General features: G+C 45.0%; 1 protein-coding gene across 1 annotated transcript in view; it reads right to left on the bottom strand.

Annotated features, from left to right (window-relative positions):
• Positions 1-19,305, bottom strand: part of MAMLD1 (mastermind like domain containing 1) — an 84,856-nt gene extending 65,551 nt beyond the window's left edge. Inside the window, exon 1 of the mRNA XM_051787032.1 lies at positions 18,874-19,305. Coding sequence (XP_051642992.1) covers positions 18,874-18,927 — 54 coding nt within the window. The 5' untranslated portion in view covers positions 18,928-19,305. The remainder of the gene's footprint in view (positions 1-18,873) is intronic.
• Between the last annotated feature and the right edge of the window lie 3,479 nt (positions 19,306-22,784).

Here is a 22,784-nt window from a genome sequence, read left to right as displayed (position 1 = left end):
ACTGAGAAAAGAACATTTATCTTTTCCTCCTCCGAAACCTCGCAGTGATCCGTAAGTTAGTGAGTTACTCAGAAGTCATTGAGCAATCAGGCTGCTCATTATACCCCTCAATGAAATTATTACCACAAGTAATTCTCAGTGCAGTACTACAGGTTGCCTAATCTTACGTCCTCTTCAAAAGACGGGAAGAAGTACTGCATTTTTAATTCCTCTCATACTCTCTGGCAGTCATTTTATCCCACATTTTACCTTTTTGCACACTGCAAGTTCATCCATACCCATTTCTTTCTCAGTGGTCCTTTAATCCTTTTCTGTTCGTGCTGCAGCTCAGCACAAGGACGGGGGTACCTCTATAAGCCGCGTGCTCAGGAGGCTCGATCAATATGCATGCATGGTGCAAGGCAGAAACATATTTCTGCTGAAGAAGAATCAGAAGTTAGGGTCAGACGTTTTATATTTTAGCCAGATTTTGATAAGACATATTAGGAATTCATAGGGCTTTTATCATTTTCAGCAGCAAGAGGATTAGACCCTACGCTGACAAGAGCAAGAACATCAATTGTTAAAAGAAATATGTGCCACACTGAAATACAGTAAAGCATCTGAAAGACATAATGTACTGTCTGATAAAAACACTCTAAGCACTTTCAAATTCAACCCAGTGATGACTTGCAGAGTCAGTGCTTCATTTGTCTGGCAGAGCCAAAACTACAATGACTTCTGTTCCAATGCCCAAAAATGCAACAGACGTGCAAAGGGAAGCCAGGATTTAAACCATGGCCTCACACAACAGCAAGGATTCAAACTATGGATAATACACTGATGCTTAGGCCACAGGGCAGAAAGGAGCAGCACGAATCTTTATTTGGATTCAAAAATTCTATCCAACAAGCTTGTAATGCTGCTGAAAAGACCAAAGTCTTAATTTAAAAAAATGGCAAATTTTTAATCCAAATTCAAGGAAAGGTAAAGATAATGACTTTAAAAAACCCAATCTCCTTGCAGTCTGAAGAAAGATCCCAAAACCGAAAAGAATTTCAATTTCATACTTCTTCTGCCTAAAATATTCAGAGCAGTGCAAATGTGTTACAAACTAAATGACTTTTTGTACAGAACTTCTAAAACCCTTGACTTTTAATAAGGTTGTGCATCATTTGATTTTAATTACAGATTTTTTTATCCCTTAAATTTGACTAAAAATGATGTGATTTACAAAGCAAACAAGCCAGTTAAACAAAGCTAATTAAATTCACTAGAGACAGCCTTGCTTTTCCCCTCAGTGAGTGTTTATTTCAGCTCCCAGTGCTCTGATAGCTCCTGACAGCTTGCTGGGACACAAGAAAGAAGTAGGTCAGGGTAAGCCGGAATCAGCAACAGAGGATCCCATTAGACAGGCTTGTAGGGTAATACGGAGATCGAGGAAGTGTGTGATGTAGTGACAGTGTTAGAGACACATAACAAACAGCCCGAGGACAGCCTCCAGCAGAACCGGTACATTTATCTTCTCTGTGTTATAATGACCCCTCACACGGCTTATCCAGTCTGTGATTTCTCGTACAAGAGGTGCTGTACAAACCTAATGACAAAAACGTGCTCACGGTTTGCCAGGCGATGTCGGGCCAGCGGCAGCACTGCAGCAGCTCTGCTCCCACGGAGCCCTGGCCCTTGGGGGGACAGAGCTGCCAGCTCCAGGGGCAGGCAGATATCCACACACACAGGATACACCCCCTCACTCTAGCTGGCAGTTCAGGGAGGAATCTCACCGTGCACAGGGATCAAAGGAGAATAAGACTGGTTTCTCCTAACCAGCTTCTACAACATTACCCTGATGGTGATGGTTGTGGTGCCTACACTGGATCTGAAAATAGCAAGCACTCTGTAGCAAGAAAAGCTACTGTGGCAACTGGGGAGCGCAGCAAAACCATGTGATGGGGCACAAAGGATGCCTGCTCCCCACTGAGCTGTTGTCTGGGGGCTCCCAGAGAACCACCACCCAGGTCCCCACGTGCCATTGGAACAGGCTTCGGTCTGTCTTCTCATACCACAGCACCACTGCCTTTGGAAGCAGCTACTGGCAGGGAGGAGAGGTTGAGAAAGCTGTGGTTTCTGCTGATTTTCCCAGCTGGGTTTGCTGTGTGATGAAGAAACATCAGTGGAACCAGGGAGGAGAACAAAACCAAAAGGACTAAAGTGATCAATGTAAAATACAAAATGCTCTATGTTTGTACCACTGTATTAGATGATTTAATGTAAGGTGTATTTGTATGATGTAATGTGAGGTGTATTTACTGAATGTGTATATACTCAGACACTTGCTAACACAAGTCTTCTCTCCTGAAGAAAAGCAAAAAAGTATTGTTTTGCACGTGCCTGGATAATAAGAGCAGAAAACACAGCACCATGAAGTCTGCAGTGTAATACTAAGTCAGAGGCAAGAGAAAAAGCAGAGCTCTGACTCCCCTTGTTCTCATGACTACTGCTCACACCATTAAAAGTTCAGTCTCCCCCCATCTTTGGCAGCACTGTACATACCGCAAACATTTCAATCATGAGAGTCCATTTCTCAGGCTCACACACAGCCAAAGAGATTCTCCCCAACTCCAAACTGTGTGGCTCACATTAAAAGGAGAATGTGAGCATGTGCTATCTCAGAAAATAGGTACCTTTGACAGGAACAATTTAAATTGCCATGGGCATAAACAAACACAAATGGAGAATGTTGTTTTATTTTGTTCAGAGCTCAATACATTTACTTTGCTCAGAGACGTCTCCAGCATCCACTTTACTTGAAGTGCCTGAGTGACTTGGTTTGCAGCACCAATGGGGGTCATACTGATAAAACAGGAGTTTTCATTTTTGTCACCCTGCCTTCATTTTCCCATTTATTCAGTAAGAGTGCATCACATTCAGCACTTATCCCCTTCTTTGTTTCTCATTACAAGCTTTCTGCAGCACAATTGCCCTCCTGCGCCAGCCGTGCTTCCTGCTCTTCAGAGGGTCACACTATGTGGTCACTTGCACCCACCCATTTTACGACACCACACATCCCTTTCCTGCCATTTTTCCTTAAGCAGACAGTTCCACCAAGTTCACAGAGGTTTGGACTGAGTGACGCCTATTTGCTCCACCCCTGAGCATCAAGGTAAAATCCCAACCCAATGTCCTAAAGAAAAACATGCGTGTCCTAACGAAAATATGCATTAGGATAAAAGCATTAAAATAGAGAAAGACAATGAGAATGATCACAGCAGCGCTGCCTGCGAGGAAGGAAGGAAGCTTTTAATAGCACTAAAATATAAAATTGATTTGTACACATATTTGATAAAAATCAATACAATTAGCAAGTAACTGAATACTAGAAAGGGAAATTGATTGCTCGAGGGCCCAGAGGACTCAGGGCAATCAGTCCATTCTTCTAGCTCCTCCACTCTTAATAAAAATTTACTTTTTCATAATCCTGCCTGAACTCTTTGCCCATTAATAATGCCACTAAATAGCTCTTCTTTTAGTACTATTATTGCAGACCTGCTTGAATTACATTTGGAGGCAGTTTCGAGTGGCATGTCCTGGTCATTTTGCTATCTGCAGCACAAACCTCCAAGCAAGAGCATAAAAGAATACGGGCTAATGAACAGCAGCACAGGCACACTTGAGAAGAGCTTATAAATTTAAGTACCAAAGTTTAAATAAACGGATTACCATAGAATTGATTTGCTACATCAATTTGGTCAGCTTTTGCTGATACATCATTGCTGCCTCAAAGGAGAAGAGCCACCAGTTTGAAACAACTAATTAAGCATTTTGAACCACGGCCTTACAAGGGAGCAGGGCTGCACCACTCTGCTCTCCTGCCTCCCTTCTCCCACCCAGTGATTCCTCACCGCAGCATTAAAATCGTTACTCCACGTGAAACAGGAGACTGAAGTTACAGTCAAATCTAGACAAAAGGAAGTGGCTTCTACAGCCACAATCTCTGACTGGATTTCACGCAAAGGCATCTTTTTTTTCCTTCATTAAGGTGGGACTGGAAGAACTAAAAGGCAAGGGTGCTTCCCCACACAGAAGGAGGGAGGCTCCCAGAGGAGCCAGGTTAGGATTTCTATTACAGTCAACTGGTTGCACAATCTGATTGAGGGTGCACACAACTTGTGCATCTACAAAGGAAGCTTCTCTTTCAAAAGGTCAGATGTCTTCTCAGATAAGAACTTTCTGAGATGTTAAGCTTTGTCCACTGACTCATCTTGATAGGAAGCTCTTTAAACCAAAAACTACCTTTGGGCTCTCAACAGGTTCCCTGCCAGTCTGCAGTTCAGGGTGACATGGCCTTTGCTGTTAACCAGGGCCCTGATTTGGCAATGAACTTCAGTGTATGCTTAAATTGAGCTCTATGAGTAGCCCTATCCAAACCAAAGGTAAACAAATAATTTTTCCATATTAATGAGACCACTTGCATGCTTAAAATTCAATAATATAATTTAAGCACTTTCTAATGCAGTAAGTCACTGAGTTGAATAAATTTGTGTATGCATCTCATCATATTCACTCCAGCAGAGACTCCTTTATTCCAGAAATCTCAGCACACACCTATTTCTCCAGTAGTCCAGCCGGAGTAGTGACTAAACTGAGCCATTATATTGGCCTAAGGAAAGGTCCACGGATGCTTTGCAACTCAAGCAGCAATCTGTGGGGATGCCTCTGTAAGGGTGGATGAGAGACTGAGGTGCCGAGGGAGAGCAGCACAACCTCAGCAGGGTACCAGCCTAAGTGGCAGCATCTACTTAGGTGCCTCACAAAATTCTTACGATGTTCTTTCTCCAAAGTTTGTCCCACTGCTTCTTACAAAGAAGACACTCTAGTCTGGACACAGAAAAAGAAACCTGAAATTACACAGTTTCAGCGCTGGCCTTCTTTGTAACCATGAGCAAAGTACTTTAATCTCTTTGCTTCCGTTTCCCTGTCTTTATTAATAAAGCAGAGGGAGTAAAACTTACTTCACCTAACTCATACATCTTTTGTGAAGATGAAATGCTTGTTCTGTGTAAAGTACTTGGAAGATGAAAGGCATCAAGTAAATATTAATCATAGTCACCACACCTACCAACAGGATCTCCAGTATGCTGATTTGGATCCGTGCTTGAAGAGGCTTTCTTTGTGCAATTCAGGAACTGTGCTTTCCTGGAGTAGTAGAGCTGAATTAAAGCTAATCAGGAATTCCCACGTTAATCGGCCTTCTAGCATTCAGAAGATCATAAGAAGGATGATGCTTCCATTTCAAAAGACAGCACAGTGCCACAGAATGAATTACATCAAACTGGCTGAAGCCCATTTACAGCATGGTCATGGAGGAAAGTATTGGAGTTCATCCACCAACATTCATCTCGGGGCATACACACTTGTAAATCAGCTCCTATTCAGTAATGAAATGTCGAGTGACTCATTCTTTCTACATTTGAAAAAGCTCTCAGAGAGAACCAAAGAGTCTTTTACTTTCCTGTCTGCCTTTGTAAACACTGAATTACATCTCCTTACTTCAGAGAAGCTACAATGCTTCAGAACCAGCTGTAAAAGAGAACATTAACGCCTTTCTGACAGAATCCAAGGCCACCTTAAGATTCCAAATTTCTGTTGAAGGAGATCTGGGGAGATGTTTCATTAGCACTTCAGATGACCTTCTGAGCCAGCTTCTCGTGCCCAGCAAGGTGCACTAGTCTCATGCAGACGTGCCTGGGAGGCTGGCCCAGGGAAGGCTGACCCGGGGCAGGCTAGTCCTGCTGCTCCGGGCACTTCTGCTGTTCCATGTGGGTCAAGTGCCAGATTATTTACTTAATGTCTTAAGCAACTTCTGCAGCTCAAACTTAGCTCATGCAGCCATTGCTGTCACTTGGCAGCGAGCAGCAGGTTAGCCAGGTGAAAGCGGTCTTCACTGTTTCTGCCCCAACCAGCCAATTTACACAATAAGGACAGCAGAGCTGTCATACCTTGACTTTTGTCCCAGTGTTAGCACGGCTCAAATCCAAGGGGCACATCCCATAGCTGCACGTGGAACAGCAGCTGTGTGCTCAGGCCAGCTGTGTGATATTTGGGCTGCCCCAGCACTGAGCTCGCCCAAAGAAAAATCCTCCTGACAAACCAAACCAAACCAAACTAAACCAAACCATGCTTGTGATCGTGGGAACTGTGCAGCCCCGGCACTGAGCCACTCCCTGCCACAGCTCTGTGTCTGGAGAGGTGACACCGGGTGAGCTACTCGGAGCAGAGCAATCACAACAAAGGCATAAAAGCAAGAGTACAAGGGAAAAACAAGAATTGCGAACTTGAAAAAAACAGAATTAAAGAAAAGCAGTGCCTGGAAGTCAGTGTTCAAGAAGGACAGAATGAGCTTGCGCACAAGAAACACTTACTGTTTGAACGGAAGTTGTTGGAGATGCTGGACCTGGTGGGCCAGGCACAGGAGGGATTCCAGCCCTACTGAGGTGGATCTGGACCTGCTGTGCCTCCATCCCTCCATCATCTCCCAGATACCTGCCCAGCCTCCTCAGCTCTCCTTCTGTCTCCTTGGCTTTGCCCTCTCTTTGGTCCCAGCCCACCCCAGCCCATCCCTCTCTCTCCCCTACCATTGCCTCCTCGTACTTTGGACCTCTTCACCTCTACACCCCGAGGTCTCTGGTTCTCCATCTGTGGCTTGAGCAGCACCAGCCCACACAGATGGGCCAGTTGGTGCCGCAGAGCCGCTCAGCTTGTGCTGGCAGTGCCAGTCCACCTCCTCACCAGGACCCAGCAGGACAAATGCACAAACAAGAGCTACACTACCAACACAGCTATGCTCCAAAAGGAAATGACCACTGGATGTTATTGCATAACCTTTCTTAATAATGAACGTGTATTTCTTGAAAATACATGACACCTAATCGTCTTGGCATTGCAAACATGCACCACAGGATGGTAATTTAAGGTAATCAACACCTAAGCTCCATGTAAAGTTTAACAGTTTGCTCCACTATTGAACTGGTTTGGGTAGCAGATGGCAAAGCACTCAATGGCACATTTTCTGCCATCCTCATATAAAGGGCTGTACCTGTTTCTGTTCCAGGCACGAACGCCAACAAATGGACATTTGCTGGACTTGCTGACCATTGAATATCCTGAAATAACAGACACGTAGATGCTCCACAGGGAGGTCCTGTGGGTGGCCAGAATTGGTCATTTCCCAGCTAGTTCATCATTACTGCCTTTCTTAGATATGATAAAATTAAAGCTACAGGCTGGCACAAGACCTCTGGTAAGTAATCCAGGCCTTATCTGAACAGCTACCCATGCAGGCAGTAGTACAGGTCTTCTTACACAACAGCACTTAACACTGTTGCTGTAGCTCACAGTATTTCTAAGTACACTGTCCTTCCAAGTGACTCCTGACTGTACGCAGCTTGGCACGTGGGCAGCAGAAACCAGTCTGAGTGGATCGTTTGGATTTCAAACCACCTCTGTGGACAGTCACTGAAACGCTCTGTTTCTATCTAGCTTGTGGCATGCTGAGGTGGGGGAGAGAAGAACTGACAAGGGGAAAATAGAAATTTGTAAATGATGTGTAAAGCCAAAATGCTTTTAAAGAAAGGGCGATCCAGATTGCCAAAGCCAAGCATTTTCCACAGAGAAAGAGAGACTGGGAAGTGACAGGGTGAGCAATAAACAGTTCAGCCTGCGACATTAAAGATTTTCATAATTTATAACCAACAGAAAACACACACTTCTCCTTCAGAACACAGAGCGCAGCCCCCAGCATCCAGTTAATGGTGGTGTGTACAGGGAGCATACTTACACTAATTGACTGGGCCATGGCTGCCCCAAGCACTTCTGCAAGTAGCATTTCTACAGCAGCGCCGTGCAGAGATGCTTCACATTTATTAACTTGTTTGGTTTTGATTGTTGGATTGGTTCCCCATTCCCAAGGCACTCAGATTTATTCTTTTAGCTTAACACTACAAAGTAATCAAATCACTCTGTTACAGCTGACAGACTGTGGGAGCCCTGAAGGGGAGGGGAGAGCGGCGTCAGAAGAAACATCTACATTTTCTTTTACATCCTTCACACTTGCCCTAAACTTCAGGTTTGACTCATCCATATCTCTGGAATTCAAGAATATTGAACTTTAACTGACATGGGAAGTTACTTGAAGATGCAGGACTTTCACTTGAAATTAAGGCTGATCTACCTTCTGGGATCACGGACCAAGATTCACCTCTCATAAAGTCTGAAAAGCTAAAATGCACTCTCCTGCTTCAAGTCAAACATAAGTGTTGCTGTAACCAAGAAAACATCTTTCCAATGCTGTGTAGATTCAAACCAACCAATCCATACATAAGAAGAGGAGATGAGATGGAAGATTCAAACATGCCTTTGTGCCCTTCCATCAAATGTGTAGAATAGGTAAGAACAGGAAGACAAAAGAGATGGCTCAGAGAGTCAAGATTAATATGGAAATGGAGAAAAAGGGCATGCCTTCGGCTGGATTTTGTCTGTGTCTCTTCAGTACAATTTATTTTCAGCTTTATGCAATGCAGTATCAGAAAATGCTTAGCACACAGCCCATGATGTGGAAAACAAAGAGCATTTTTTTGATTTAGACAAATTCCAATGTCCTTGTCTAATGTTACCCAATGCAAAATTAGAAAAAAATTAGTGCTTGCATGGTCCTATGTGTTTAAAAATAATTTGAATGACCCACTGCCTAAAGTATGGAAAGGGTCCTCTGTTATTAAAATCCAACTATATTTCATTTTAGTCTGCACCCAAACTGACTGGGTAAAGCTTGAAGAAAATCCCCCAGTGAGTTTTTTTTAATCAAGAAAAACAGCAACAACAAAAAATCATGGAGCCTGTGATCAAATAATCTTACAGAGTTTGGACTTAATACACCAACAATGTCAAGCATTTCAATGCAGTAGCATCAAAACTAGATATTTACTGCTTGGTAGTGAGTAACCATTTGAAAAGGGAGGAACAAAAATTCCTTTTTAATGAGTCACCATTTGACACTCAGAGATCAAAACCTTTTGCCTATATTTCTGACTGGAAGATTGTATATACTTGAGTTTTTCTCTGGGACTTTATCTAAATCAACACAGTTAATTAGGAAAATAAGTAAGTTAAAGTAACAAAAAAAGTGAAGTCCTTATAAAGTACCTGACCATCAGCATGATCTACTGAGTTCCTGAAATACTGGACACATTCAGATATTTTTTCCTTATACAAATACTTGTGAAAATCCTAGTAAGATTTTAAGTATCTACTCAAAGCAAAGTAAAATTATACTCGATATCTATTCTGATAACCACATGAAATGAGTGTTGCATAATTATTCTTAAACTAATGCAAATGTTTACATACTAAATGTTACATACTAATGCACAGGGACAAAGCTTCTCGTGGGTGAGTGGAACTGTGTACTACAAATGTCTTCATAAAATATTGACCTGATTACTTTTGCCTAAAACTTAACCTATGAAGATCCGTAACAGAAAATGAAACATTAAAATACATGCCTGAGGGTAGATGCCATTTTTGTCTTTAAATATTTTCTTTCCCCCTACATAGAATTCTGAAGTTTCAGCAAAATGAAAGATACCATGATGTGATATCATGGGAAAAAAAACTAAAAAAAAAAAAATCTACTTGCGTTGGCATTACAGCCAAAGCAAAGAAATAAAACAGTTGTTCATACTGAGGGGGCTTACAGTAGGATGTACCTGCCCTTATTTTGAATGTAATTTCCAACTACTTGAAAAGACTCTAAAGACCTCAGCTAGTAACAAACACTGATGATTTACGAATTATTGAACTAGTTAAGGATGTTTAGTGTGCAGGTAAAGGTAAAGCACTATTACTCCCATTTTACAACAGACAAGTAAGAACCTGGGAACTATTTACTCCAAAAATTTCCTCCAGCAATACACACATACAGATATTCAGGCCCTTTGAAAGAAAATCTTGTCAGCTTTGAAAGTAGAATAGGCATTACTCAGGCTTGGTTTCCACCTTAGAAAACCTTCAGTGTGTTATACGAAAACTCATATCCTAAAAATCAGAGCAGGGACTTCCCAGTCCTTCCACACACCTATGAAACCACCATCCTGTGGAATTACTGACCAGCAAGAGTGTCTCCATACCCGACTGTCAGCTCACTGAACCATCCCGTCCCTCGCATCAGTCGATCTTAATTTATGTTCGATTTACTTGTAGATTGGAAGTAATTAGAGTAAATAATTACAGTAACTGGTTACAGTTTGGGAATTGAGAGAACTGAAGAAAGAATTCAGAGAAATAACCTGATCTACTACTGTAAAGGGAATCAATCATCGCTCTCCTTCCATTAGTCTTTTTGGCAATCCTGTGTCACTGTTGTCACAAGCCTGGATAACGATGCCACATTAATTCTCCTTCTGAGAAAGGGAACACAAGATATGACTCTGTAACTGTGTCCTACCTGACCTTGGGGAATCTTTAGGGGAAGTTTCCCATCAAATGCAGTTACAGTTTTTACTGAAGGAGAATTAGTGAGTTGGGCCCATGCTTTGTAATTTGAATACGTGATACAAAGTATAGAACCAATCTTCTGTCTCCATTAGAAATAAACTATCAGTACATAACCAATGATTTTTCAGTTCCAACGCTATGTGAGAAATCACATTTTCAAAATAATTTCAACAAGTCTGGCTCAGAGGTGAGGAACAGGGGGCAGGATAACAAGAGAACTACCGCACTTTTCTGATGTAACAACAGCTCTTTTAGCTACATTTACCTAAACTGTAGACAGGCTGCATTTCCCAAGACTAACCTTTCCAAAGGAAAAAAAAAAAAAACCCATGCCTTTGTTTTATATATTACAGAACTGGAAAAGAAGAAATTCATTCCATGTTTCGTAACAGGAGCAGACTCACTCCCTTCAAGACAACAGGCTGCTCTCAATGCAGCGTGAACTGTGGCACTGCTGATGTCAGTGTGAGCAGGGAGAAGAGGACATACGGCCTTTTGTACTGTTCCCATGATGCTGCATGTTTAAAAAAAAAAAAAAAATCATTATCCAGGCTGGAAGAAACCCAAGCCATCATAAATGTTTGTTTACTGCAATTTGGTACACCTTTTGAGAAAAAGCAACTACTCTTAGACATGTAATCCTAAACCAAAATGTGAGATGGGAATCAAGCAGAAACCATGCATTATTTTGAGGAAACCATTAATTATTTTGGGGAAACTTTTGCTGTGATGCTTATTTGAATGCTTTTCTGTAACTAGGTATCACTTCTATTACTGTGGCTATGACTAACGAGTTAACAACACTATTTACACTAGTACTGTTGTGTCATTAGAAACAACAAGATTATGTACTTTAATTCTAATGCCAGTACAATTATTTTTACACCAAGTGTGTCAGATCTGACTCTGTACCCCCTAAATTAATTTCAGAGTAGTGGCTAAATAAAATGACATACTTCTTTGTGCTTTTGTTATAACACGCTCGTGTGCAGCAAACTGTGAAGAAAATGTAGTAATTAGAGGTTAAATTAATCCCTGACAGACAGGCAGCTTAGTAAAGCAGGGCCCTCTTCAGAAAACCGAGCATAATGCTTGCCAGTCTTTCAGAATTAGGCACAAAGAACAGGGAAGATTGGCAAGTCCCTCACCACTGCGATCCAGCCGAAGGGATGGAATGCTGAGAAGTCGGAGTAAGTCTTCGAGCAGCCAATACTACCAGGCAGATCTTGTGACAAATGTGATTTAGAGCTCCACGGGATTGTTGCTGCAGCCACTCGAACTGCCTGATCAGGATCAGCCACTTGAAATTACAGACAGTCTTTTGCCCAGCAGAACAGGCTTGTAACCGCCGTGTAATCCACCTCGAGATGTTAATAAAAGCGAACAATGGCATTATATTTCACAACACAACTAGAAAGTTACCTTGCTGCTTCGGATTTTAATGCAGGTAATGGGTTTCATTGCCCACAACAGAGTAAAAGTGCTGGGTTACTCTGAAAGCAGTAACCAGCTATATCTGGGGTCGGTGTAACTCCCGAACCAGCTCAGAGTTTTGAGGTACTTAATTCTAGAGAAAAAAAAAAACAACCAAACTTCCACAGAAAAGAAAAAGAAAAAGAACACAAGAAGAAGGAGGCAGCCAGATCATGATGATGATGATGATACCCAGCAAGTATTTCTTTTGTGTGTGTGTCAACAGAGGTAAATGTTTTTTCCAATCTCTCTAGCTGTGGCACAACAAAAGTAGCTGGGTTTTAAATGCATGCAAACACAACCTCCTATCAGGAGGAGGGTAAATGAAAGGCACTCTGCTTCATGAAAAGTGTCCTGGCTCCCTGGTTTTGATGGCAAATCCTGGTGCAGGAATTGCAGAGGTATCACTGCCTCTGTCCCACTGGACTGACATCTTCCCTCCAAAGGTGGAAGGTGCAAAGAAACGGCTTCTCCCTGGGTTAATGCTGTTGCTACTCAAGAGATTGTTTGACATGGGATGACACAATCCCACTGGTAACACCCAGCCCTGCAGAAGCAATCTAGATCATGTCTGCACCAGACTGAGTCCCCAGCTGTCCCTGACCAAACAGGAAGGCACAACAGGCACCTGCAGAGGGATCACCAAGTAAATTTAAAAAATAAAATAAAAAAAAAGTAAAAAAAAAAAAAAAGTAAAAAAAAAAGTAAAAAAAAGTAAAATGCCTGTATTACAATTCAAGTAGAAGTCACACAGGAGGCCTGTAGAGATTGCAGATCCATGTGGGAGCCCATTAACACCACCAGTATTTCTGTACTACCCAGATCATCAATTATTAACAAATTAGGACATGCCTGATGGGGTACTTATGTAACACTCCTTTATCAATAAAACTGCCAAGTCCCTTGCAGGGAAAACCAGTGTGGATCTCAACGGCACATCTCTTTGGACAGGGCACGACAATGAATACTGTTTTCCCCCTCCTCAGCCTGGCTGTCCATTCCCAAAGAGGAATGCTGTCCAGCCTGGCAGCCCTGTCGGAGGCCTGGAGCGCACCCCAGCCTCCCGTGAGCAGCAGCCCTTTAATCAGGTCAGCGCTTATCAATGGTTCATTGTAGCGATGAGGCAGCGCTCGGAGTGAAGGGCCGTACGAAATCCTGCATCCCGCTGCATCTCCCACGCCTGGGCCCCACTGGCTCTCCACTGGCCCCACGGATACAGCCTCTGGCCACACACTCCCTGGGCACAGCACGTGTCTGCCAGCCAGTCCAGCTGGTTGGGCTGCGGGGTAGGGAGTAGAGGAAGGAAACCCACAGCTTTTTCTCCTGCTCTTCCCTTTGGGCACAACTGGTCCCCCACAGGAGCAAAGATCCAGGTAAAATTCAGCCATCAGAGACAATATCTGAGCCCTGCTTCGCTTCCATTTCATTCCCCCCTTCAGTCAAGCGTGAGCAGGATAGGGGTACACAACAATCCCTCGTCCCTACTCAAGGGCCTGATCCTTGAGCCCATAATTCCAGGATGAAAACTGAGTCTCATCTACTACAAAATGAGAAAAGGACTGCTAGTCTGGGCCTGATAGAAGAAACCTGGGTGTACTCTCCTACCATCAGGCCCAACAAACACCTTGCAGTTCATCCAAGGTGCACACCAAAGTAAACAGCTCTGAAAGAGCTTTGCAAGTAAACGCGGCATAAAGAAGGTATTTTCCTCTTGAAAGAAAGTAACGACTTAGTAATACATTTTCCTCTATTTAAAAAATGAAAAATATTATCAGTGAGCAGGGCTCCCAAGAGGAATAAGAATTCTTCCTAGCTCATTTGCATTTGCACGTTATCCCTCTGACTGCATTGCTCTCTGGTAGCGCAACTGGTGACTTCTAAAACCATGGAGTTGCATCCTAAGAACCATGAGCCCTGCTTACACTGTCACCCTGAGATATACTTCCATTGTGAACAGAGCTAACAGGCAAGTCCATAGCAACTGCAATGAAAGAGATCTACCAGAAGACAAGAACATAAAGTGAAACCTTTAAGTGATAAAAACTTCAATTATCTGTGCAAAGCACTAAAAGTAGTAATACAGAATAAGGGAAGGAGACTGTGATACAAGCACACACTGTTTTGCAAAGTTTCCCTTCAGCTGCTGGCAGCTCTGAAATGTGTTGCAGAAAGTTAAAATTGTGATCAATATCACTGCCTATTCTGCAGGGTTGGTTTGGGATTTTTTTTTTTTTTAATTGAACAGCATTATTCTTTTTTCTATTTTCACTTAAAACAATATTCTGGTATCTTCCAATATCCAGTCCAATCCTAAAAAACAACCCTAATAAGGGTACTAATAAACACCAACCAGTTTCTTCACATATTTGTTAAGCGATTGCCTTTTCAAGGGCACCCCTTTCAGGGGTGCACAACACAAAACTTACTACAAGTACACAGTGCTACTGTGCACATTTGGCATTTTACAGCAATGATTTAAAGTTCCCCTTGAAAATTACTGGCAAGGAAGGAAGTTCTGCATAATTTTAGCACTCAACATCTGAAAAAATTAGAAATGTCCCAACTGTTCTTTGAGATGTATAAAAGAACAGTTGAAAAACTTACAGTTGACTGGTGCTACCTAGGTTACCCGTCAATGGCATTGAGACTGGTATATTATTAAGAGAGGTGTATGATGGGAATTGGTTTATTGTGCTGATCCATAGTAACCAACTCCTGTTCGTCCATCATTTATCTCTCTCACCAGCGACATATGGGTTTGTCTATTCACACTCTCAGCATTCTCTCTGCTCCAACAAACAGTCAGCCTTTTCTGCTGGGATAAGGAGATTTTTTAGTTACATCCATTATGTGCGTATCAACATTTATGGCAGGAAGATAATTGCCAAAGAGCTCAGGGGCATAAAAGCTCCCTCTTTATAACACAAACCCCCTTTAAAAATCAATATTGATATAAAATAGTTCAACGCAAAGCCTTGGTATGTCTTCTGCTTCCTTCAGTTCAAAATGTTGGTTTTGGTTTTTTTTTTTTTTTAAACAAAGCAAGTCAAACTGGAACATCAGGCAGAAAGCCTTCGTAGTGAGTTACACCACTGCTCTTCCCACAGAGGAAGAAATAGCAATGTACAATATTAATTGTTCCTCAAAGAAGTGAGCGGCAAATGTGTCGGATATAAAGAGGGTTCCTTGGAGAGGTGCCAGCACCATTTAAACTGATTTAACTATCTTTATTTGGAGACCATACCAATTACTAATGAATCGTAACTTATAGTCACCTTCGCCTAAATCTTGAAAAACGCTGACACAGCCAGCACCAGGGAACAATGAAAACCTGGGAATCCTGCCTCGTTCCCTGTTTCAGGAGCTCAACCTTCTACTACTCAATCCCCCAGTTTGGATAAACCCATTTGACACAGCTCCTACAAGATTTACTTCACATTCCCATGGCTATGCACTCATAAAAGTTATTTTAAGGCAACTTTCATCAGAGTAGCAAGTAGCACAGAACATTTATTGATTAAATGACTGGGAACCAGTGAATTGCACTGTACTTAACCTACAGGACGACTCAGGGATTTTACTTACTGTTGTCCTTGCCCTTGTGTTACCTTCTGCCTCCCTAACTTTTGTCTCTCTCATGAAGCCCATTCTTAGGTCAATCCTTGCCCTACAGTCACATCCAGGCAGGTTGCCCTGACCATTTAAGTCAGGGCAAGAGTGTCAGCCTGACACCTGGGATCATGAACTCTTCCAGCAAATCTTCCTGCATGTTCAGAAAGCATCTTGCACAATAGCTCCCTAATCCCATTTTAAATCTCTGGATGCTGCCACACTATAACATTTATAACAGGGTCAGTAAAAAAAGCAAAACCAAACCCACTGTATTTATAAAGCGCTCCTACCTGTGTTAACAGGAAGCCATACAAAAGAATTTTTAAAAATATAACTGCTTCCTTTAATTACTAATTCCCCTTCAAACCCTTTAACAACTACCTTAGCTTTAAAAAAAAAATCCAAGAGACTTTGCAGGTTTGAACTACTTAGTTACAAGGGACCAAAAGTGAAGCCCTGTCAATACATGCTTTTCTGATTCTGAAGTATTAGTGAAAAAGGATTAAAAATAGGATTAAAAAAAATGTCTGAAAATAAAAAGCTAAGTTAAATTTGAGCTGCTCAATTCTAAACATTGAACAGCTTTTCACTCACTCAAGGGCTCTTAACTGCATGTTACCTGCCTTACAGTACAGACTATTTGTTTTTTATCCCTGAGCAACAGACTATTTCCTGGTTGAGTTTAAAAACTCTGTGACGTTCCAATATCAACCCACACATGTGTGTCACTGTCAACGTCAGTGGCAGGAAAACATTAGAAGTCACCCCTTGCTAATGCTTTCCTAACATGGAATTTCCTTGTACCTCGTCCCCCAGCCCACCTCCTCCTTCAGCTGAGAGCATCCTTCCCAAAGTGTTTTTTTTTTTCTCTCCTATAAACATATGGCAGGGAGAGAGAACTGAAAATGGGCAGTGCCAGCACTAGATCGCTGCTTTTTTAGGTGCTCGCGTGTAACTTACTCCAACTGCTCTCGCCGCCTTTCACTCGGGAGTGCGGCCGCAGCGAAGAGTCCCCCGTGCGCGGGGGCTTCCCGCACCGAGGCGGGGGCTCCTCCCCAGGGCGCTATCAGTGCCTTCCCCCCCGCTGTTCTCCTCCGGCATCGAGCTCCTCCCCACTGCCACACAGGGGTACCACACTGCTACCACACGGGCCGGGCAGCCCGGTTTGGGGGCGGCGGGGGCCGCCCCGACCCCGGGATGCCGGGGAAGCCCGGGGCGGGGGGGCCAGCACCCAGCTGCCGGCACCGGCAGGTTCAAGGCCGTCCCAACTCCCTGCTTCCCCGAGGCACCATATGGTCCATCGCACATCAGCAGCTTTATTTCCCCCATCAGCTCGGCCCAGAGGGGGAGCACCGGGAGCAGCGGCCACCCTTTGCCCCCCAGTCCCCCGGGGGCACCGGCATTAGGGCATTACCCGGAGATTACGGGGCTAAGCAGGGGAAGACTCGCGTTATATAACCGGGGGAGCGTTCCGCCCTCCCGGCGCTCCCACAGCCCGCCCTCCGCCCCAGCCGGGGCGGCCGCACGGCGGCGGGGGGGTGGGAGCCCGGCGCCTCCGCCCCCGGCCCGCGGAAGGGGCCAGACGCAGTTAATCTCCGCGCTGGAGGGTCGGGGGAGGGACTGCGGGGTGCCCCCCGCTGCCCGAGGAGGAGGAGGAGAAGGAAAGCTCTTCCAGGAGGCTCCCTGCGAGCGGCCGGTGCCCGAAGGATTTATCGGCTTCCGACGGGACGAGGCTCGGCGGCCGCGCGTCCCCCGCACCGGGGACCTGCCCGCCCGGTCCCGCCGGGCCGCGGCTCCGCGGAGCCCCCCGGCCCCGCTGCCTGGCCCCGGGCTCCGCCGCCCCCCCCGCCGGGAGCACCGTGGAAAACAAAAGCGGCCTTTTAATTTATTGTTCCGGGGGGGGGGGCGGGGGTGGGAGGGGAGAGCGGGCGGTGTGAAAGGAAACCAAAGCCCGTTTTCTTCCCAGAAACGGCCGCTCTCCCCGGGATCCCTCCGAGTCACCCTGGTGACAATCCCCCTCCGGCCAAAGCCGAACAAAAGCCGCGATGCCCCCAACCCCGGCGCTGTCCCGGACCGAGCAACAGGCCGGGATAGGCGGCGGAGGAGGGACCGGGAGGAGGGACCGGCTATTGACGGGGGAGAGGGGCAGCCCCTGCCTGGGGGGGACGTGGGACGGAGCCAGCGAGCGCCGTGTTTACCCTGCGATCGCGCTGAACCCCGATCTTAATCACAGCATGAGAAACCAAAACAGTTTAAAGCGTGAGTCAGCACGCGTTTTGTTCACGCGTTCTTATTCCGAACACACGGATGGTCTGGGAGCGAGCGGCGGACGCGCCGCGCCGGCCCCATCTCCCGCACTCGGGGCTGCTCCCGCACACGCGCGCCCGCAGCTCCGCCAGCGCGGGGCTGAGCGCCGGGCTCCGCGCTGCCCTCGGCAACAACCCGGGGCTCCTCCGGGGCTCTGCCGTCAGCCTTTTGTTCGCAATGCTGCCTATCGAACGTGCGCTTCAGGCTCCCAAAATAACCAGGCACGCGACTGCCAGCACAAATACCAGGAGTTATTAAAAAAAAAAAATGATACTACAGGGACCGGCGCTAGCCCCTCCACGCGTGACATCCTCCCGGCGGAGTCCCCGGGCTATGACGGGTTTATCCTCCCCTGGCTGTCTGATCCAAGTTTAGCTGGAAATCCCCCGCCGATGGCTGAGCCCGCCCGGCCGCACTGACACGGGGACCCGCGGGCTGGCGGCGCCGGGCGCACCGGCGGGTCCCCGCTCCCGCTCGCCCCCGGCAGCATCCACTGCCCCTTCCCGCAGCCTCCACCGCCTCTTCCCGCAGCCCAGCGCGTCGCTACCCGAGCAATGACACAGAAACCCACGGAGCGTCCCCCGCCGCCGCGCACTGGCCGCCCCGCCGCCGTGCCCGGGACCGCACCGCAAATCATCTTCTTCACCACCATTTTACAGCCCGCGGACCCCCCTCTCCCTCCCTCCTCTCCGTGGTCCGAGCTGAGCTCTCGCCATAAGGGAGGGCGAAATTTCCCCCTCAAGTTTCTGTCCCCTTCCCTCCGGCGGCCCCGGCACACGGGACCCGCGGGCAGAGCCAGCCCAAGGTGGGCACTTCTTGAACCGCCCCTGCAAACTTTCCAGCCTGGCTGCGGCCGTGCCGAGCCCGGCGAGCAACTATTCCGAGGGTGTTTAAGTCCTTTTAAACCAGCTCCTACTTTCCCGGCCCATATCGATTTCAAATGCGACTTACTGGAATATGTGGCTCCATCCGTGGTGCTTCTACCCGCTGGGAAACCAGCAGCATCTTGGACTGGGGATCAACCGGCTTTTAGATCCACTTTGGCTGTATTGAGCAAACCCAGCGCCGCAGAGGACTCGCAGCCTGTTTTCGCCTTTTAGGTTCCAGACAAGTTCATCCTGGCGTTGCAGTTTGCTAATGATTCACTGTCTGTCTCGATCTGCTCACTACATTTCCATCAACCCACAGCTTCCTCACTTAGAAGGTGGAGTTTGTGGGGTTTAAGTTACTGATAGGCATATCTAAGTGCTGTGTCACTCAAAGAGGAGGAGACACACACACACACTCACACACACAGACCGCACACTCACACACACACACACACACACGGACTGCTCCAGGCTTAAAGGGGAAGTAACACTTTCTTCTCTACAGAAACTGGACACCTCACAGATCCAAGGATTTTATGTTTTTTCTCTGGGCATGAAGGTGAAAATTATCCAGCCTGTGGTCCGAATTTTAACACACAAAAAGCTGCTTAGCATGTTTAGTGCCTTCCTTGTAGAGCTTCAGGTTCATTTAACACAAAGTTGGGTAGGTCAAAAAGGTACTGGTAATTAATTGATTTTTTTTTCTCCTTCTAAATCAAAGTGCACAAACCACTGAAAAGAGAGCCCGAGGCATGGTTTGAGTTATTGTTACAGAGTGTAGCTTCCTGTCCCTTTATGCCCTATGATATGATATTCAGCACTCGTAACACTCATAAAAGGGTTAAACTCTTCTCACACAGGTGAGCCCAGGTTACCAAGAAAGGAACAGTAGAGTTGTTTCATTTTCACCTTTTGTGCTATGTGCATGTATTTTTGAAGACAGGTACAATTCAAAATAGGGAGCTCCCATAAAGCCACACACTTCTCATATGACTAAAAATGTGCTTGTTACAAGCTGCAATCTCTGAATATTCATTTTGATAGACCACCAACAGAAAGGTGAGAACCTGTTCAGACCTCTTCTTGGACTGTGCAGAAAGAACTGGGAAGAGCAAGCTGCAGGCAGCTAGAAGAGCACAGTAGGTCTACAAATAATTGCTGGTATAATTTCATTTTATTACCTTGCTAAATCAGTACAATTGTCACTCTTGTGCTGATAGATCAGAGATGCTAGAAACCCTGTCCCAGTACACTGACTCAATGGATGAGATGTGGAAGACTTAGTAGCATTTGTAATAAAGTGCCTAATTTCTTAAATCATTCCTGAAATAGTAATATTAGTAAATTATCTCTATAAAATTACAAAGAAAGTTATTTGAATACCCTTTTACTGTAGCCAAATATATAAAAGTAGAGTCAGACTCTGACCTCACTTTCCTGAAAGTTTTCTGGACAGCAATTATCGTCAACTTGCAGTAAACTTATAGACCACCAAACCCATCTTTGTACCCCGAGTTAATAAATTTGGGCAATATCAGTTCATCAACAGAGAAACACTGGTTTTCAGCTTTGCTGAAGCCTTTCCCTTGCCTGTGACAGCTGTAACAATGGGCCCACTTACCTGAGCAGTATTTGTGGTACTTCACTTTACACTGTTTGGACACTTTTCTATTGTTTCTGCCTTCTGCGTTATTTAAAATTACTTTGATGTATTTTGTCAATTGAAAAAAAGAAGCACAAAAAATAATAGACTTGTGTGGGTGTAAACACCCTGAATTCTACAGCCTCTGAGGGTCAAATCTCAAAAGGTTTCACTGTCTAAGGAGGGGGTTGTATTGACAACTTATGTTTGGGTTTGCTGTCCAGATCAAATCTACAGCCCTGCCTGAGGTGCTGAGGCTCAAACACAGCATTAGGGCATCAGCATGAGATCTAAAAGAGCTAACATACTGAGCAGGCTCAGTGAAGACACACATTCATCATGGAATTAAGCTCCACCTGCAAGGAGGTGCCACTGTCTGCCCAGTGTGCAATGTTGGAAACGCTCCCCTGAAGATACATGTTTGTGTAAGGGCTCCCATCTTTCTTCCTGGAGCATTTTGGACTAAAACACACATGTATGAAACAAGGGACACACAGGGATTCCTACACTCTGTAGCTGGACCTACTGACAACACCGTGAGCAGATGATGAACAGTGGGACCATGTCAGTTTTTCTATGCAGCACCTACAGTGCACACCAGTCATGGTCCAGAAGTTTTGTCATTTATGATTCTTGCCAGACATCTGAAGTTCCTGACAGATGACAGTATTTCCTAAGAAGTGTCATTTGCTTTGATCACTTCATAAAACTAGACCAAAAGCCTTCCTCAAAAGGAAGACGATGTGAGTAGGGTGTACAGGAGTCCTGTCCATGCCTGCTCAAGCAGCAGGAACTATGCTGCTGCCTTTAGTTGCCAAGAGGATCTGCTTGCCAGCTAGTGGTTTGTGTTCTCCTCTCTAAGATGGGATGTGCTCTCAGAGGAAAGTCAAATCGAGACAAGCGCTTTTATCAGTTACTCCACAGCAGAATTGTGGCAACATTTTCTTTTCCAAACCTAATGGCTGGAGCTGTTCAGGGCCTGGATTTCACTCTGGGAGCCCAGTGCCCATGTTCCCATCCTGCCAAGCCTGGTGCACTGGGCTGATTGGGCAAAGCTGTACAGTGGCACAAGGACAGGTTTGGGTGTAGACAGAAGCCTAATTCCAGACAGTGTGAGCATTTAGCAAATCCCTCACAGAGATCACTCATTTTCAGTGATGGGTAATGGCTAAGCAGGGGATTCCAAGGCTGCAATTTTGGTCTTTGGTGATTAAATTATGACCCCTTTCTTTAGGGATATTTACTCTAGCTGACCTGGGGGAATCCCTGGCTGCTCTGGAATCAATAACAAAACTTTCACTGGCTTCTTTGGGGCAGTATTTTGTCTTCCCAGGTTAGGCCTCCCCTAAGCGAATTGCAGACTATCTTATTGCTGTGCTTCTGTCTTATTTTGAAAAAGTGAGCTGTAGGATTTTGCAGGAGAGAGGCAATTCTAAGGGCATCAAGGCTGTTGTTATGGCCATGAGGCTTGACAGAATGTATCCTAGTACCTCAAATGCTTCCCCTGACACTGGCCATCAAACCTGGGCTTGACTGGCTGTGATTAATCACATTCTTTACAAATTTTACAGTAGTTTGCCACATTTCATTTAGCATCTTTAATATACATAGAAAATACAGTTTGCTTCATTCCTTTATAGAACTAGTGTTTCTTTCCAAATGGAGATGTCTTATTAAAAAGCCAGAGTCTGAGAGCTGAGAAGTTATAACTGTATCTGAAAAACAACAAACTGATGAAAAGAGTGCTTTGAACTCTTTTCTGGAAAAAAAAATACCAAACCAAAAAAACTAAACACCAAAACAAGACAAAAAAACCCCACCCCAAGAAAACATAACAAACCAAAGAACCCTAAACAAGCCCTTTACTCGATGGTTCTGAAAAGCATTATTTTTTTACCTAAGGAGAACTGCTAGCTGGAAAGCTGCAATTTCCTAAATAACTGCCCAATGTTAAGTTCACCAAGGGAAAGGATCACTCACTCAGACACAGCTTTGATGGGTTGTATGAGCAAGAGGCACTGCCAGTATAAGATGGCCAAGGGCTAGAAAAAGGACTTGCATCTCCCAGGTTGGTGTGAACTAAACATGCTAAAACTGAGCATCCAAGTAAACATAATGGTGGGACTCTGTTCTCCCAGGAGAACCATGCCTGACTCCCAGCTGGCCTCTGGGTGTTCCTGACAGCAGAAAGGACAACAAAAGTCCAAGCAGACAAGGGATGCTCCACAGCATGCCTTGCACACTGAAGGGAAGCGGCAACTGAGCAGCCCAAGGATGCACCACAGATTCACTGAAGGATTCACAAATGTGTCAGAACCAGATGGATGGAAAGCATGTGATGCTTTCTTCTT

The sequence above is a fragment of the Manacus candei genome, unplaced genomic scaffold (assembly GCF_025592945.1).
Source record: "Manacus candei isolate 608988 ecotype Guabito, Panama unplaced genomic scaffold, ASM2559294v1 h1tg000003l, whole genome shotgun sequence".
NCBI classification, from domain to species: domain Eukaryota; kingdom Metazoa; phylum Chordata; class Aves; order Passeriformes; family Pipridae; genus Manacus; species Manacus candei.
The sequence above is the reverse complement of the archived record's forward strand: the minus strand, read 5'-3'. Positions and strand labels throughout refer to the sequence as shown.